The sequence below is a fragment of the Sinocyclocheilus anshuiensis genome, unplaced genomic scaffold (genome assembly GCF_001515605.1).
Source record: "Sinocyclocheilus anshuiensis isolate Anshui unplaced genomic scaffold, SAMN03320099.WGS_v1.1 scaffold183, whole genome shotgun sequence".
In the NCBI taxonomy this organism is placed as follows: domain Eukaryota; kingdom Metazoa; phylum Chordata; class Actinopteri; order Cypriniformes; family Cyprinidae; genus Sinocyclocheilus; species Sinocyclocheilus anshuiensis.
In genome coordinates this window covers 4,413,656-4,432,460 of record NW_015548309.1, presented here as the reverse complement: position 1 = coordinate 4,432,460, position 18,805 = coordinate 4,413,656, and the positions used below count along the sequence as shown (strand labels likewise).

General features: G+C 35.7%; 1 protein-coding gene across 2 annotated transcripts in view; it reads left to right on the top strand.

The window, feature by feature from the left end:
- LOC107656388 (metabotropic glutamate receptor 8-like) overlaps positions 1–18,805 on the top strand; it is a 187,518-nt gene that overhangs the window by 127,856 nt on the left and 40,857 nt on the right. For both annotated transcript variants that reach the window (XM_016444233.1, XM_016444232.1), the window contains exons 3-5: positions 2,600–2,735; positions 5,980–6,134; positions 7,743–7,880. In XM_016444233.1, coding sequence (XP_016299719.1) covers positions 2,600–2,735; positions 5,980–6,134; positions 7,743–7,880 — 429 coding nt within the window. The remainder of the gene's footprint in view (positions 1–2,599; positions 2,736–5,979; positions 6,135–7,742; positions 7,881–18,805) is intronic.

The window sequence follows — 18,805 nt, the reverse complement described above, 5'->3', positions numbered from 1 at the left end:
CAGGCCCATGTGTGTGTTTGAGGGGCAACATGCGAGGCTGGATACAATTAGACAATTCATGATTCATAAAGCAGTGAAAATCCAGTCATTAAAGATTAGCAGAGACGCTGGAGCTTGTCGTGTCCCTGATATAGGAGGGATCATTTTATTACCAGACAAGCTGCTTAAATGACTTCAAACTGCTGCTTCAAACAATTAGAGAAGTCGCTGTGCACTTCGAGTATTATTGCAATGAATTGTTTTGAAGGTTTTGAAGTGAGTGCATGACGGCTTCACAGTTATTCTTCCTGTTCTTTTAGAACTAAAAATAAACTGGCCATATTTTAATGCAGTCATTCATGCATATTAATTGTGTAGTGACTAATTTCTGCATTAGTCACCGGTAGGCGGAGCTGCTTATCTCAGTGCTCAACCCCAAAATCTTCCAGCTCACTCCCTGCAACATGCTGCAATGCTGATGTCTGCTCATGCAATCAATTTATGAGCTTTAATAAAGCCAGTGTTTCTCTTCCTCGCAATTTAACTGAGTATGTGTCCCTGTGCAACACAAAGACTGCTGTATCTGCTATTGAAAGCCGGATAAATGGAAAGGCACAAAATGCAAAAGGAATTTGGTGTATTGAAAAGCCACCAAGCTCTGGAATGCTAATTCATTGGCCTTTTGATGTTCTCCCATTTATGGCACATAAAAGCCTCATTCTGTATTTGGAAAGAGATTTGGAGAGACATCAGTGAGTTAGAAAGACATGCTCTGTGCCCCGTGTTGTCGCTACATTGGTTCTGTAGCGTGACAGTAGCTTAGCTGTTTTCAGAACAGTAGCTTTTCTTGTAGCAAGCTACTTTTTCCAACAGGCAGCGTTGTTTGATCATGTTGCAGTGAGCTAACTTAGGTATGTAAATATAATTCGATAGGTATGTATTTTACAAATATGTGTACAATACAAAAACATGTTAGATACACTATCATGCAAAAGTTTGTAGTTGTAAGGTTTTTTTTAAATGTTTTTGATAAAAGTCTCTTATGCTCATCAAAGCTGCATTTATATGATCAAAAAGTCAGAATTGCAAGAGATAAACTCAGAATTCGGACTTTTTTCTTGTAATTCCAATTTCAAAAATTCATTTTTTTCCCCCTCAAAATTCTGAATTTACATCTAGCAATTAAAAATAAAAAAAGATAATTGTGACTTTTTAATCTCACAATTCTGACTTTTTTTCTTGCAATTGCGAGTTTATGTCTCACTATTCTGACTTTTCAAAGAATTATGAGTTTATATCACACAGTTGTGCATTATAAATTCACAATTGTGAGTTAATATCTTGCAATTCAGGTTCCTTATCTCACAATTAACTTTTTTTCCTCAGCATTGCGAGTCCAAATTGTGAGATACCATCCATCCATCCATCCATCCATCCATCGCTGAATTTTCAGCATAATTTTACAGCATCAGGACCAGATGATCCTTCAGAAATCATTCTAATAATGTCTTTACTCTCACTTTTGATCAACTTAATTTATCTTTGCTGAATAAAACTATTAATTTCTTTCAAAAAACATTTTGAATGCATTCTATCTTCAAAGCTACATTTTATGCATAGCGTCACATCTGGCTTGAATGTAGCATTAATATTAATAAAATTAATAATAATAAAAAAAGCAACAACACAAAAATGGCAGCTAATGACTTAAACGACTGTTTCTTCTGTAGTGTAGCTCCAAGCAAATATTGCACACCATAACCTCACAATCATCATGGATCGGAAGAGGGCATGAACGCAACAGATTGGTGATTACCATTGTGAGGGGCATTAATTAAGGCTAATTAGTATTTGTCATTGTGACAGAATGTATAAGGAGTCACATTCGTTTGGCACACAGCGACACGGCTCACTGAGGAAAATGCCGGCACTCATTAAATGGACTGTAACAGGAGGAAGTCCATCATTCACCCACGTTCGGGACGTTAATGGTATAATCGAGCTCTTGATGGGTTGGAGGCTTAGATATTACAGCTTACATTAAATATGAAATATGACTCTGTCCACCTCAATATGGCCTGTCAAGACCTGGTTTTTGTAAGTCTGTCGTGTTAAGTTTGAATAAATGATGTTAAGCACCTGGAGACAAAATCTGAATGATGAAGTCAAAGACTATAGAATACCCAAGACCTGTCACTCATATAGTTTTGAATGGGGAAAAATGCAAAGCTCAATATGGCCACTCTATCAAAGGAAGCCCTGCCTTCTGAATAAAAGAGCTAATCGGTAAAGTCATCGCGCCGTTAGAAGTCCCAGTTGCTATAGAAAGAGTCAGCGTTCTGGAGACATGTGCTTAGGAACACCATTTATGAGACAGTTGTTGTCAGATTTCATTGGTGATTTTCCCCAAAAGTTAATGTACATGTTGAATTATAATTAATAAAATTATCGTTATCATATATGTCTTTATTCCGGCAAACAATGTAGATATGCATATTTTTGACTACACTGAATAAACAGACCCGACTGCATCGCTTGCAAATGGCTGGATTTAGAAAACAAATGGGATCTTGTGTGTAGAATGAACGAAGCCTAATTCTCAGTCTCTTTCTCTGTCTAGGTGGCGTGTGTATCGCACAGTCTCTGAAGATCCCTCGGGAGCCGAGGCCTGGGGAATTCGACAAGATCATCCGCCGCCTCCTGGAGACCCCCAACGCTCGGGCCATCATCATGTTCGCAAACGAGGACGATATCAGGTGTCGCCTTTCTGTTCTTGAAAGACATTCCCTGGCCAACCGTTCACTGCTCTCTTAAAGGGATACTCCACCCTAAAATGAAAATTTTGTCATTAATCACTTACCCCCATGTCGTTCCAAACCCGTAAAAGCTTCGTTCGTCTTCAGAACACAATTTAAGACATTTTGGATGAAAACCGAGAGGCTTGTGACTGTCTGATTGACTGCCAAGTAAATTACACTGTCAAGGTCCAGAAAAGTATGAAAGACATCGTCAGAATAGTCCATCTGCCATCAGTGGGTCAACCGTAACGTTATGAAGCGACGAGAATACTTTTTGTACACGAAGAAAACAAAAATAACGACGCGGCTGACACAGAATAGCGTACGCTGCTTGCGTTCAGCGGATATTCTCCAAAATGGCGCTACGGAGAGACACAGAGGAGACGGATTGTTGAATAAAGTCGTTATTTTTTTTTTTTTTTCGCGTACAAAAAGTATTCTCCACGTTACGGTTGAACCACTGATGGCAGATGGACTATTCTGAAAATATATATGGGGGTAAGTGATTAATGACAAAATTTTCATTTTGGGGTGGAGTATCCCTTTAAAGATCTCCAGCTGAGAGAAACCGGTTATCAGTGCCTTGATGAAGAAAGGAATGTAAAAAGGAAGCTGGCTGTGTTCAGAATATAATACTTGCATAATGAATACTGTTTAGTACATACTATATACTGCCTATTGTTCTTAGTCCTATTCGAAGTTATCCTAACAGGAGTAGAAGGACAGTTTTTAAAGTATATTTCATAAATTAATTGTATTCTGAAGCACAGTTTTTTGTTGAAATGCCTTGGTTATTTTGACAAACATGTTAGTGGATCAGTGGGATACCCACAGCTAATATTCCTTCACATTTTGAGCGATGAAGATAATTTTGATCTCACTGTGTGTGTGAGCATAAATATATATATACATTTTTATATATTTTTTTTTTTATAAATTTTTGTTTCTTTTTGAGTTATTTTAGCAGTAGTGACCCTATTTTTATATGAAATAAAATAATATTTTGAAACTTGAATCAGTGTTATTTTAAAGGTTATTTTATTTTGTCATTGTTACTTGCATTTTCCATTTCTATTTTAACTAGTTAAGTATTAGTAATAGTCTTTTATATTATTTTTTTAAATGTCTACTTTTTTATTATTTTTTTTTAGTGCGTAAATTTAAACTAAATAAAATGAAAAATATAGCTTTGTCAACTACCATAAATAAAATAAGTTTTTATTTTTATTTTTTATTTTGTTTTGTTATTTTTTAATTTTATTTCAGGTAACAAAAATGCATTTTTAAGGTTTTTGTTTTAGTTAAGTATAATAACCATGATTCAAATGCACTGCATTGTGGATTGCAAAAAGTTTAGTTCAGAAATGTTAATATAGTAAATTAAAAATGCTATTCTGAACACAGCCAGTGATATAGAGCGAGGAAGAAGGGAGGAACAGCTAGAACAGACTCATTAACACATTTCTCTGAAAGTACCGTCCCTCCCAGCAGCCTTTGCTCCGCTCCCGCCTTTATCTCTGTTGCCACCTGTACATCGTCCAACTTTACTGCACCTTCATACAGATGGAAAGCAATTAAAAATGCTGGTGAGGATGTAAAGAGAGGCTTTCTGAGCCTGGAGGGAGGGATGTTTTAATTTCCACCGCGTCTGCAGATTGCACTGGTCTTTCCTGAGCGAGTCCCCGAGGTGCTGCTCTGTGCGCTGAGATTTGGCTCTGAACGGACTCAAAATGTTGGCTTTCCTGCCAGCTATGCATATGTTTGTTGATGTGACAGCTGCTGAGCAGTACAATATTTATTTAAATGCCCTGGAGGCAAATGCTAACCTGACCTCACACTCAAGTTATGTAGACTTGAAGAAGAAAACAAATGTTAAATGTTGGGCTTATTAACAGATTGACTAAGGGCAGACTCTCACTGTGAAAAGATACAAAGAGATCATAAAAAAAATTAAAAGTAAAAGTGGTTGGTTCAATTTCTCTGAGATGTTGAGTTTGATCCTGCTGCACAAGTGATTCAAAATCTACTGGAAACATATGATCCTTTGGTCCTAAAATTGACATATTTAATATTTTTTAATTTCATAATTAAAAGCATTTGTTATTAATCATAATTATTTTACTTGAATTAATGACTGAAACCTAACTAAATTTAAAATGAAACAGAAAATGCAACAGCAACAACTAACTTTCAAATATAAAACATATAAACTATTATAATATTTCAATAATACTAAAGTAACACTGATTTGAGTTGTCAATTATTTTTGACTATGCAAAGCATTTAAAATATTATTTACATTTTTGACAACAACAATTTACTAAAATAACAAACTAAAATGGAAAATTCATTAAAAATATAAAGACTATAACTTACTTAAAAAACTGAACATACAAAAGTAAAAACTACTGTAATTCAACTAATAAAATATACGTATACAATAGTATGTCAATTATTTGTTTTATATATATATATATATATATATATATAACATTCTATAATAATATATCCTGAATTAAAAAAATAATAATAATAAAAATGACAAAACACAGAGAACTTTAACTACAATTAAAATAAAAACACTCTCTCTGATACAAAAAAATACTAGACTACAATATATAAATCAATGACTAACTTATTCGAGTTGCTGAATGTCTTTTTGAATCATTATTTGATCCAACTACAAAATGTATATTTACAAAAGAATTCACCCAAATATTTAGATGATAAGCATTCACTTTGATGCTGAATCAGACCTTTCCATAACATTTTTGTTTCCGCAATTTCATGTTTTGGATTTGGCCTTCAGTCGCTTCTCTCTCCATGTTTGACAGTGACAGAATGTGCTAGCAGCTTGACAGCGCTCCTGTCCTCTCTCTCAAATCCCTCTCAATAAAATATATATAGAGTATATGAGTGAGAAGCGGACAGATGGACAAGAACTTCTCAGGGCTGACCATTGAAATCCCAGCTTAAGATCTCCAGGGCCCATCCGAGTCTCATCCATAAGTGAGGATTGAGAGCGTGTCTTTATTTGAATATCAGTCGGTCGCTGTGTTACAGCAAACAGATGCCGGCAGCTCCTGACGTACATTTATCTGAACTGCAGATAAGATACGGCACAGCGTCAGGTGTGAGAGATGGATGTGCTGGCACTGTGTTCTGTTGTTTGAAGCTGATGCATCATTGTTTATGTCTGCAGACGAGTGCTGGATGCTGCCAAGAGGAGCAACCAGACGGGTCATTTCCTGTGGGTGGGGTCTGACAGCTGGGGCTCCAAGATCTCACCAGTCATTCAGCAGGAGAGAGTAGCAGAAGGGGCCATTACCATCCTGCCCAAACGCGCCACGGTGGAGGGTACGTACATGTGAAAACACAGAACTCACTATTACTCTACCGTTCAAAAATCTGTGGTCAGTAAGACTGTCTTTAAATACTTTTGAATTTGCTAAAAGAAATTCGAAAAATGATTGCAATTTAAAATAAATGGTTTCTATTTCAATATGTTTTAGAATGTAATTTATTTCTGTGATCAAAGCTGAATTTTCAGCAGCATTACTCCAGTCTTCAGTGTCACATGATCCTTCAGAAATCATTATTATTTCTTAATATTATCCCATTTTCAGCATTTATTTGAAATGGAAATCCTTTGTAACATTATAAATGTCTTTGCCGTCACTTTTGATCAGTTTAATTAGTCCTTGCTGAATAAAAATATTACTTTCATAAATAATAATAACAGTTAATAATAATAATAATATATATAATAATGTTTATACTGACCCCAAATGTTTGAATGGTGGTGTATGTGACAATTGATCAAACATATTGTGTTAGTAAGTGAAAAATTTAAGGGGGTCTGAATACTTTCCGTACCCACTGTATATAATAATGTTTATACTGACCCCAAATGTTTGAATGGTGGTGTATGTGACAATTGATCAAACATATTGTGTTAGTAACAGGAATAAGCAAAAGGATTGATATTTAGAACCACGCGTGAATAAAAAAAAATAAATAAAAAAAATGTATATATATATAAATAAAAATGAAAACTTTAAAACATATTAGGGAATTTTAAACAGTGATTATCAAGCTGTAAGAAATAATACTTTGAATCATGGTAAGTACTTTTAGTAATTTGTTTAATGAAAAATAGTTTTGGTGAACTTCAAATGATTGATTTAATCAGTTGGAAATTTGTGAGTGCAATGTCTATAAAATGAGTTTTAAAAATCCAGTAATAGCAAACTACTGGATTAATTATAAAAATGCATGGTAAGTCATGAAGTAGTAATTTTGATTTTATTTTATTATTTTTTAATCCATTCCTTCTTTAACTGGGCAAATATTTTACAGTCATCTCAACATCAAAAAGTGTCTCAGTATACATTAATTAATTCATCCTATTATAAAGAAAACACATACAATTGTTCATTTTGTTTCCTGTTTAGAAGCCTTTCTACAAGTCAACAGCCATAGTAAACTGATTCCCGGGTTCTCATATTTGCATTGCAGTTTAAGAGTTCAGTTAGTGTGCTTCTCATCTCCACCAGATTGCATTGCTCAGACTTTTATAGAGATATTTATTCCTGCTTTCCAATAGTGTCACACAAGCATTGCGAACAATTGACATCACGCTCTGACACTTAATACCGCATCCATATAGCGCCAAGCATATCCAAGCCTCCTTCTGGTCATTGTCTGCATTCAAGTAATCATAGCACTGTCCCTCAAGCGCCGGCTCTCAGGCCTGCAGGCACCAGCTCTGGAATAGACCCACCAATTATAGCACTTTTGTCAGAACACATTGTATAATTGTGTCTGTGGGAACACGGATTAGACGCAGACATCCAGACAGGAATACCAGCGAGGGTTTGCGCATGCTCTACCACTTCACCGACATAAATGTGTGCCATTCTTTCAGATGCTTATCTTCTTTTTCCTTCACCTCTCTCTCCTCAGCGTTCGATCGCTACTTCCGAAGCCGCTCACTCTCCAATAACAGAAGGAACGTGTGGTTCGCTGAGTTCTGGGAGGAGAACTTTGGATGCAAGCTGGGGATGCATGGAAAGCGGCCAGGAAGCCTTAAAAAGTGCACCGGTAAGATGTGTTTGCATTGGATCTGTTATTCCATCTGTTATTCCTTGCTGTGCTTACCGATTCATCTCTTAAAGGGTTGTTGGTTTTAAAGGAATAGTTCACCCAGAAATGAAAATTTGATGAAAATGTCCTCACCCTCAGACCATCCAAGATGTTTCTTCATCAGATTTGGAGAAATGTAGCTTTACATCACTGTCTCACCAATGGATACTCTGCAGTGAATGGGTGCCGTCAGAATGAGAGTCCAAACAGCTGATAAAAACATTACAATAATCCACAAGTAATCCACACCACTCCAGTCCATCAGTTAATGTCTTGTGAAGCGAAAATCTGCTTGTTTGTAAGAAACAAATCCATCATTAAGACATTTTTAACTTTAAACGTTGCTTCTGGCTAAAATATGAGTCCTCTATCCATCATTTTGCTTTCTGCAGTGAAAAATTTGAATCGGGAGAGAAATATGCACAGATCAAGCACCGTTTTTACAAGGGAAAACAGTTCTAAACAAATATGTTGGTGGATTTTGATGTGAAAGAACGTGAGAGAGGATGGACGTTTTTCACTGGAGGAAGCTTTATTATAGATTATGGACTTGTATTTTAGCAAGAAGCAATAGTTTGTTTCTTACAAACATGTAGCTTTTCACGTCACATGATGTTAATTAATGCACTGGACTCAAGTGGATTATTGTGATGTTTTTATCAGCTGTTTGTACTCTCATTCTGACGGCACCCATTCACTGCAGAGGATCCATTGGAGAGGAAGTGATTTTACATTTCTCTAAATCTTTTCTGATGAAGAAACAAACTAATCTACATCTTGGATGGCCTGAGGGTGAGTGCATTATCTGCAAATGTTAATTTTTGTGTGAACTACTCCTTTAAAAAGAAAATGCAACAAAAGGTTTGAAGCGAGGCCTGAATGCAGTGCTTTCAGTGGACAGGAAGTGACACGTCTCTGTGAGGCTGTCAGGTGCCCCAGCTTGAGCAGTCAATGCAAACAAAGTGTGTTCCCGCCGTAAGCCTTCAGACAGACGTCTGGGTGACATTTGGACCGTTTCCAGTGTCTGACTTCATCGCACCTTTCTTTCCTCTCTCCTGTCTTATAAGAGGCCACATGTGACAGTCTAGGGGGCCGTTTACACGGAACACATTCTTGCGTTAAAAGCGACTAGACAGAGCGCCACACAATTTAACAGAACGCATGTTTATGAGTACATTAACTCTGCTAGTTTCTCTGACATAATTACAACTTGTTTGGTAAAGTAACCGTAAACATCCGATAGACTCAAAATATTTGGCACGCTTCCATGTCCTTCTGCTGCATGTTTACATAGACAGAGAAACTAACAAATAGTTTACTCATAGTTACGAAATAAAGATAAATTTGCCAACATTTGGATTGCAAAACTTCTTATAAACTGTAATTTATAATAATGTTGAAAGTTTTAATTTAGAACAACAACAACAACAACAACAAGAACAATCATAGAGTTGAAAGTTTTAATAGTATTATGACTATTATTTGTTATTATTAAAGATTATTATTAAAAATAATCTTTAATAATAACAAAATATTAAATAAATAACATTTTATTTATAATAACCTTTACATCTTGAATTAATAACAATAACAATACTTTTTAAATGTATAGTGCATTTGTTGTTGTAGTGATTTTTTACTGATTAATGTGTCAAAAAGCAGAAATATGTTCTATGCAATAAAATGTTCTATACAATAACATTAGTTAATGCAATATCTAACATATGCAAACAATGAACAATACTTTTAAAGCATTCATTAATCTTAGATCATGTTGAATTATTTATATGCTAGTACTATTTTAACTAACATTAATTATGTAATTCAGTTCATATATTATGAATGAAGATGAATTAACAATGAACAGTAGCATATTTTTAAATTAACATGAACGTAGATGAACAAATGCAATAAAGTTGTTCATTTTTAACTAATGATACCTATAGTGCTAGTGCATGGTGTTAAATGTTAATGAATGAACCCTTATTGTAAAATATTACCAATAACTAGTGTTTAAAAAAATGATATGGGCTGATCTCTACAGTTGTTTTGATACAGTATGCCGGGGGGAATGTTGTAACAACAATAGGGAACCAATCTGTTTTCAGCCTGGAGCTGCCAGTCGATACACACACACACACACACACACACACACACACACTGGTCAGATGGAAAGGAAGCTCAGTGTGTGTCGTGAGTCACTGTGCTAATTTGAGGGCAGCAAGAGCACATGACACAGAGAAGATCTCGTCTTCCTGAGTGCATCACTGTTCATGAGAGACTGCAACAGTCCTGCGACCTCACCCAACAAAATGAGCCCAGACAAACCAGGGTCAGACTAACAAAGTCACCATGACTGTGTCGGTCAACAGAGCCTGAATATCCACCTTGAGCTGCCGCATTTGAATTCAGATAACGCTGAGACGCATGGCCGCAGATTTTAAAGAAATAGTTCACACAAAAATGAAAATTTGATGAGAATTTATTCACTCTGACGCTGAATACTGCATAGACAATGATATGGAAATGTGTGTGATAATATGTTAATAAACTGATGTCTGTGCAGCTTAGTTGTAGATGGAGTTGCAATGCGAATGTTACACAGTACATCAACCTTTTATTATTTCAAATGAGCAAGAAAAATCCACAATGCAACCTACTTTATAATACAAAAAGAAATAAAACACTCACAGCAGAGCTGCTATTAAATCTACAGTATAGAGGAAAATGAAATTTGCCGTTGAGCAGTAAGAAAGCCATTGTGAGTGTCAATGTCTCTGTGAATGTGCCCTTAGAAAAGTGCACCAGAGGAACGAATGCAACCCTCGGCTTTTATATTAGGAATCTTCCACCACTTCTGATAGAATGTGCTTGACATAATGAACATAATTATACATTACACACATCGCCACCACTCACATTTTGTGACGTCCCAGTCCTTCACAGTATGAGCTGTTTTTCGCACTCGAAAGACAACAACAGCACCATCGGGAAAGCGGAAAACTTCATCACACTCTTTCTTCAAACACTCAAACAAATGATCACACCCAGCAGTCCTCATGAGAGCAGCACACTTTTAACAACTCCTCCACAGGATAATTGTGACTTTTTTATGTCACACTTTCCCTCAAGATTCTGTTTTCATCTTACAATTCTGACTCGAGTCTTGTGAGTTTATATCTTGCAATTGCAAGTTTACTTCTCTCAATTCTCTCAAATTGTGAGTTTACATTTAGTAATTCTGCCTAAAATGACATTCAAACTCACATTAGACAAATTTCAGGACAATCAGGACAAATTTCCTGAAATATAAAGTATATAAATAAAGTAACTCTAAATCTAAGATATTTTATTATCATATAATGTAGGAACCTTTACTCTTTGATATGTTTTCATTTGTTTAAAAGTGAATATTTATTAATTGTTTACTCGGTATGTGGCACCATGTTCGTGAAGGATCTTCCCTGCTTGTTTTGCAGTGCGTTTTAGTGAATGAAGAATCGGGGTCAGAGTAGCGGTCACAATAGATTTTGATGTCAGCCAGTGATGAAGATTGTAGTGGCACAAAATACTATTTTTTTGCAGTGACATGCTTTAATGCCAAATTTAATTTTAATTAAAGCTATACATAATTGAATGCTTTAATATAATGCATTAATCATGTTGGTTTGCATATATGCATCTGTACACAATGCGTATATGAGAGATTTGTGTGTGTCAGATCTGACTTAATTTGTGCATCTTGGTTTTTACAGGCCATTTCTGTATGAAAATAATGATTGCACAATGAATAATGACAGCTTTAACTGTCTAATTGATATTGTTTTGCTCTCTCAGCCTCCATCCACTTCCAATTGTATGTGGAAATGTTATCGACAGGCTGCCACAGCTGATGCAAACCTCTCTGTGTGCAACACTCTCTCATTTTAATGCATATAGCGCAAGCCACAAGGCCAGTGTCACACAACAAAGAAACGAAGCACAGGACTCATTATGCTGTTCATGTGTGCAGAATCAGGGGACACTGAGCCCAGGGCTGTGTTTTTACAACTATGTTTAAGCTTAATTGAAAATAATGAAATGAAATGAAATAATGAAAACTGACTGAAATAGAGTGCTTTCAGTGTTTGATAAGGTAACATCACTGTTACTATTGTTTAGAATTAGGCTTAGGCTCTGACCTTAAATATTAAATCTCAGTGTTTAACTCACTTTTGTGCTCCAGACATAAGTTATTGTGTGCCTTGTTGAGGAGAGGTGTGCTTTTTTTTTTTTTTTTCAAATGTATCTAATTATTATAAAAATAAACAATTAAAAAGATATATATTTGTTGGCTAAATGTACATTTAAAAGTTTGGTTTTTTCCCTTAAGAAATTAATACTTTAAATCAAGGACACATTAAACTGATTATAGACGTTCTCTTGAGTTAAGACATATATAATGTTGCAAAAGATTTCTGTTTCAAATAAATACTGTTCTTTCAAACTTTCTATTCATCAAAGAATCCTGAAAAAAGGTATCAAGACTCACACACACACACACACACACACACACACACAAATGTAGTAGCAAAGACTGCTTTCAGAATTGATAATCTTAAGATCAATTATTAATAATTTAGCTCCAATAATAATTGATGATAACTGAGTAGCAAATCAGCATATTATAGTGATTTTTGAAGGATCATGTGACACTGAAGCCTGAAGTAATGATGTTGAAAATTCAGCTCTGCATATACAATTTTATTACAAAATTACAATAGAAAATTATTTTAAATTGAAATAATATTTTACAATTTTACTGCTTTTACTGTATTTTTGAACAAATATTTGGAGCATTTGCAACATCAAAAAATCTTATTGAACAGTACAATGAACTTAATACAGTAGTATCAATAAAAACAGTTGGGTAAAAAAGAACCAATATTTGTGTGTGCTATGAGTTTTTAATTAAAAGTATGCGTTCTGGTCATTTTTTTTTTTTTAAGTGCCAGTTCAGTTGGATATTATAACTATGTTGGATATTCTAACCTTATGATATGCGGTTGGATATTATAACTATGCAACTCTTCCAGTCTATGAATATATTTCCCAGGTGTCCTCTCGTCTCCATCTACTCTACAGAGTGTTCCTCTTTACAAGCAATCAGGCCTGTTTAATTACACTGCCGCTGTGATCCGTGTCACTACAACACACGGCCTCGTGATTGATTCCACACCGGCAGATTGTTTTCCATGTTGATGATGCAAAGGTCATGATTCCGCCCACTTTTCATTAATAAAATCGTCAGAGAGCGTGATCAAACTCAAACGCTCTCGGCGCTCATGTTTGTGTGCTTCTGCAACTGTGGTGGAAGTTATTTTGTAACTAACAGTTCTTGTTTACTCACTCATTGACCTAACAAGACACCATCCGCAACTTCATTACTGATGAGCCTGGTGTTTCAGCTCCACTTCACTGTCTTCAGTCATTAGACATATTGATGCTGGCAATCGATGGTATAATTTAGGAAACAGCGGTATGGAAGGCCAGCCGTGTGTTGTATTTAATGTCTCGGCTGTGTAGGATCACCAAAGCTCTGATAGCCTAATGGCAGTGCACCATCGCTGTCTACAAGAATGAGTCTATAAATATTTGAAACTACACTTCTACCTGGCTGAAGCGTCTTTGCATGTGAAAGAGCCTTTTTGTCCTGACAGGACTGTAGCCAATGGTGTGTCTTTTTTGAGGCGGGTACATAAAGAATCAAAAACGCTTCACAAAGATGCCCCTAAATTCGCCAGATACGCATTAGTGTTGACATGGGTGGTGAGAAAATCGTTGCGCTGTTTTCCCAAGAGCCGATCCGTCCCTTCAGCTGCTTGATTGTGGGGATTTTCACATCATACAGAGTGCTTTTATTTAGTTGTTACTTATGTCTTCTGCAACATTTAAAAGCACCAAGGGCTTGAACAAGATCACATCATTGCATAGGGTTTTGTGGACGGCTTTGTGTGTGCGTTTCTTTGTTTCTTTCCTGTTTATCATCTGTCAAGTGTTGTTGATTTGGATCAGTGTTAATTTAATAACAATGAGATACTCTTGGAGTTTTTATTCATGTTTTGAATCAGTTTATATATATATATATATATATATATATATATATATATATATATAGTAATTTTGTTGTTTTTGTTGTGTTTTTGTCATTTTTAGTAGGTTTTTTTTATAGATGTGTTATTTATAAATTTTATTTGCTTTTTATTTTAGTACATCAAGTTATTTTAGTAGTTAAAACTAAATTAAAATGGGAAATGTTGCCTTGGCAACTAGCTGAATTGTAAAAGTTTTAATTTATTTTTTAAAATAAATAAATAACTTACTAATCCCAAACTTTTAAACATATATTTGGTCAACAAATATTTTATTTTATTTTATATTTTATTTTATTTTTTATTTTTTCCCCTCTTACTGTAACTTAATGTAAAACACTTTGGTCAATGTTTTGTTTTTAAAAGTGCATTTTTGCTAAATAAAAATATTAATTTCTAAATAGAAGTATAATAAAAGCATATAAGTATTCATTTGAATAAAAGTATTACTTTTTCTTAAAAAAAAATCTTACTGACCTTATGTCTTCTGACATTAAACAATCTTTCAATTTTTAACACATAAGGAATAGTCAATGACTGAATGTGTGACCAATTTGGGACACATGCATGTTATGGGGCAATTACTGATTATAATGACTTATACTGTCTTTTTACGTTGCGTTGCGTTTCGCGCTGCGTAAACATAAAACCATGTCTGCATTTGTGATCGGAGAAACGACAAACAACAAGTGCTACTCTACACTGCTCAAAACTCGCGTTTGAATCGTCAGTGGCAAATTCTTTAAATATAAAAACTTACTTACAGGCTGTGAGTCCTTGCAAAGTTGGAATTGCCCCACTTTATAGAAACAGAAACTGGCATTGTAGGCTATACTCTCCCAAGAAACAGTCCTCGTCCTCCATAAAATGTGCTGCACACATCTGAATATTTGGGTTGAACTGTTCTGGAACAGTGTTGTAAATACAACTTAACCACTGATTATTAGTCGTGTCCTCTTTTGGAAGACCAAACAAAGTAGTTTCGCTTTCACAACGAAACACACAGTGCCTTCACGACATGGCAGCGGCGGCAACAATACTACAGCGAGAATCAAAATTACGCCTTCTTTCTTTGCGTGAACATTTGGGCGGCGTTATGAAAATCTTCCCACATCGTGACGTAGACATGTGGGGGCGTGTTAGAACGAGCCGTTTTAGGTAGGCGTGGTTGACTCTTAACTTTTATAAAGAATATTTCTTTGGATTTGAGACTTTAGTCTTTGCAACTTTACAGATCTTCTTTATGCACCAAGAGCTTGTAACACTCCAAAGAGAAAGGAAAAATTGAAATCGCATGATATGACCCCTTTAAGGATAAAATATTAACCCTTGAGGGTCTGTTTGAAACTATATTGTGTGGTTTGGTAGTTTGAGACCCTTCACAGACTGACCTACAAACCCAAATGCTGCTTCTGAACTCTTTCTATCTCGTCTTCTTGGACATAAAGCTCTGGTTCTCACTCCATCTCGGTCACACTGAAAGCGATTTGCAGTGACAAAGCAACTGGAAGTCCTTCATTTTCAATGAGAGCTGGTCATTTGAGGCGACGTGAGCTGCAGCAACTGCTAGTGATAAGTTCATTTTATGCAAAAATAATGCTGCGACTAGTCGAGTAGGAGTCCTATCTTTAACTTTACAACACATAAGGACGAGGTGCTGTTGCAGTGCCGTGCAAAACCACTTTATTCCTGTTTCATCTGAAACTCTGGATCAGAATGCAAAAGTGAAAGAACTCCCATATGCATCTGATAAAAAAAAAGACAAAGAAATGTTTCTTAATCTCCTTAGATAACAGCACTATTAGCTCTCGCAGGTGGAAAATGACGGAAGTCTGATGTTCTCGGCTGTTCTGAGAGTTTTGTGGTTCATCACCGCACTCTCTTCAGACTCATTGATCTCTCAGACATAAGACTGCTAGTCTTCTCAGACAGGAGACATAATGGAGTAAAGGGGTTTTTGAAGATGGCATGCCGTGTTTGGAGTGTCATACTGTGAATGGTAAAGGAGCTGCTTTTTTCCCATTATGCCCTCAGAAACCCAGTGTCACGCTGGAATTCGCATGTTTGGCTTTTATTACAACATCCTCTGGCTTTGTGACATGCCATTTTAAAGGGGACGTTGGATACAAAATTTGCGTGGTGCTTGCATATAAATGTGTCTTAGCAGTGTCTGGACACAACCACGCTACAATGAAAATGCATTCACTCCTTTTTTTTAATCCCCAAAAAACCTAAACAGTCTCAAGTATCAAGCCATTTTTTGACGTCATACTGCTGAGGCCCCGCCCACGACCGCTGACGAAGTGTCCTGTTTTAGCATATTTCCGCCCTCAGCCAGTTGTACGCTGAGCGCTATTTTCTCCGCGCTCACAACAATGTCGTAAGCAATTCAGGTGTTTTGTAGTCGGATGTACAAGGTAAAATATGAGTCTTATTTTCTCTCGACATCAGAGCCACTGAGGACGCAGTGATTAGTTTTGTTTTTGTCGGTAGCGTGCCACCGAATACACAAAAAAAAGAAGAGAGGGATGAACGGAAGAAATGGGACCATAAATGCTAAAGGTTACCATCATGAAAGCATGTCTTGTTCATATTTTGCCTAAAAATCCAAAGAAAAAAGAAAATAATGTCTAATTTTGATACGTTTAAGATTCTTAAATGTTTTTAAAATGTACAATATTTTCATCATAGTAAGCACACCAATAATTATAATAAATAATGTAATACATTAACATTTTATTTATTTATGTAGTTATTATATTATTATTTATATTAGTTATTGTATTATTTATTTAGTTTTTTTGTTGTAAAATAAATTGAAGGTAGTGCCACAATACTTGCTTAAATATGATATAGTTAAGATATTTAAAATTGATGTAAATCACATTAATGTTCATATTTATTTATTATTATTGTTATTATTTAATTTAGTTTTATTTTATATTTTATAATTAATTTTTTTTACATTTTATCATGTTTTGTATATTTTATAATTACATTTTTAATTTAATTTTATTTAAATCACAACAATGGGAAATTGAGATGGGGATGTGTGTTACTTGTATAAAATGATTTTAAATATATTCTCTCATTTTGTTCTTTAGATTTTGTCGTGTAATATGAGCTGGACAAGTTTCATGAGATCCCTCCCCCTTTGTGCTTTGCTCATATTTTTTTTATTTTATTTCTCCGTATTGCCTCGTGCACTGAAAGTAACGAATAAGCTCTCTCCATCTATGTGATGGAGTCTTACACTGCTGTGCTGTGTAATTTATTACCCTGACTGAGTCCTAATTAAAACCCAGCATCCTCAGTTAGGACTCGCACCTTGCCGTGGCTCTGCTGAAACAGGAAGTCTAAATAAGTGCATGACCCTGACTTCCTGTGCGGACGCCACACCTGGCTGCTCCGGCTGACGAGATGAATCCGACTGTTGTTAGATTGGTGTCAAGAGCTCAGCCGGTCTTGCCTTCCCAGCAAACCGTATCCCAGCAAACCCTGGAGAGCACAAGGTGGCAGAACCTCAGCCGCAGCTCTTAATGCGATTTCGCGCTCCGTCTTATCACCAACAATAAGACTAGTCCCTAGTGTCACGCGTGCTTTGACTCTTTCTTCCACGAGCTAAGAGCTTACACAAAGACTAACCTGCTGAAAATTATAGACGATTCGAAATAAAATAACTGATGTCAGGATGTGTTTAGCCATTCCTCAAATAAATCAGAGCTGCTTAAAAACACGTATTGGAGCTCTGACAGAAAACAGGGCTGCTGCGTGAGCCGTAATGACTCGGGGAAAGAGGGCATCGGGTCTCGAAATAGAGAGAGATCTTGCTAATTCACCTTGCCCATTATATTAATATATGTTTAAATTGTTTTTTCAAATAAATAATTTATTTATACATACATACATACATACATGACAAACTGGGGACAAAGCTACTATTATTATTATTTTTAATAATAAAAAAATGTTTAAAAAGAATATATATATGGAGAAATATTTATACAAATATATGCAAAAATATTTTGATTTATTTAAATGTCAGTGTTCGATTAATATTGATGTCAATATTGGTTTGCTTTGACTCTTTCTTCCACGAGCAGAGCGCTTACACAAAGACTAACCTGCTGAAAATTATAGAGGGGAGAACGGTTCCAAATAAAATAACTGATGTCAGGATGTGTTTAGCCTTTCCTCAAATAAATCAGAGCTGCTTAAAAACACGTATTGGAGCTCTGACAGCAAACAGGGCTGCTGCGTGAGCCGTAATGACTCGGGGAAAGAGGGCATCAGGTCTTGGACAGCATGAGTGTCAGTCTCATTTTGAAGTTCAGGAATCCCATCAGCTTGGAGAAATTGCAGTGATGGGTTCAGAAATGTGCTCCCCAGTGGCAAACAGGATCGGCTGTCTTGGAACCCGGTCAGACGCACTGGCTTTTTGGGTTGTTTTGCAGCGGCCGCAGGCAGACACATCATTCTGTGTCACGGTGCCTTTTCGGTTGGATTTTTAAGTACTTTATCAGACAACGTGTTAACAGACGTGTTAATAAAATTTGTATTTTTGCTATTTCAAGCTAAATTAATGGATTTAAATATATATTTGGATATTACTATGCCTTGAGCAAGATGATGCTTGTGGGGTTGTGAAACTGTACCTATTAGAAAGAGAATGAAATGCTGGTGTGTACTTACATATTTACACATTTAATCTTCACTTATTAATTTTTTGTAAAAATTGAATTGTCCCCTGTT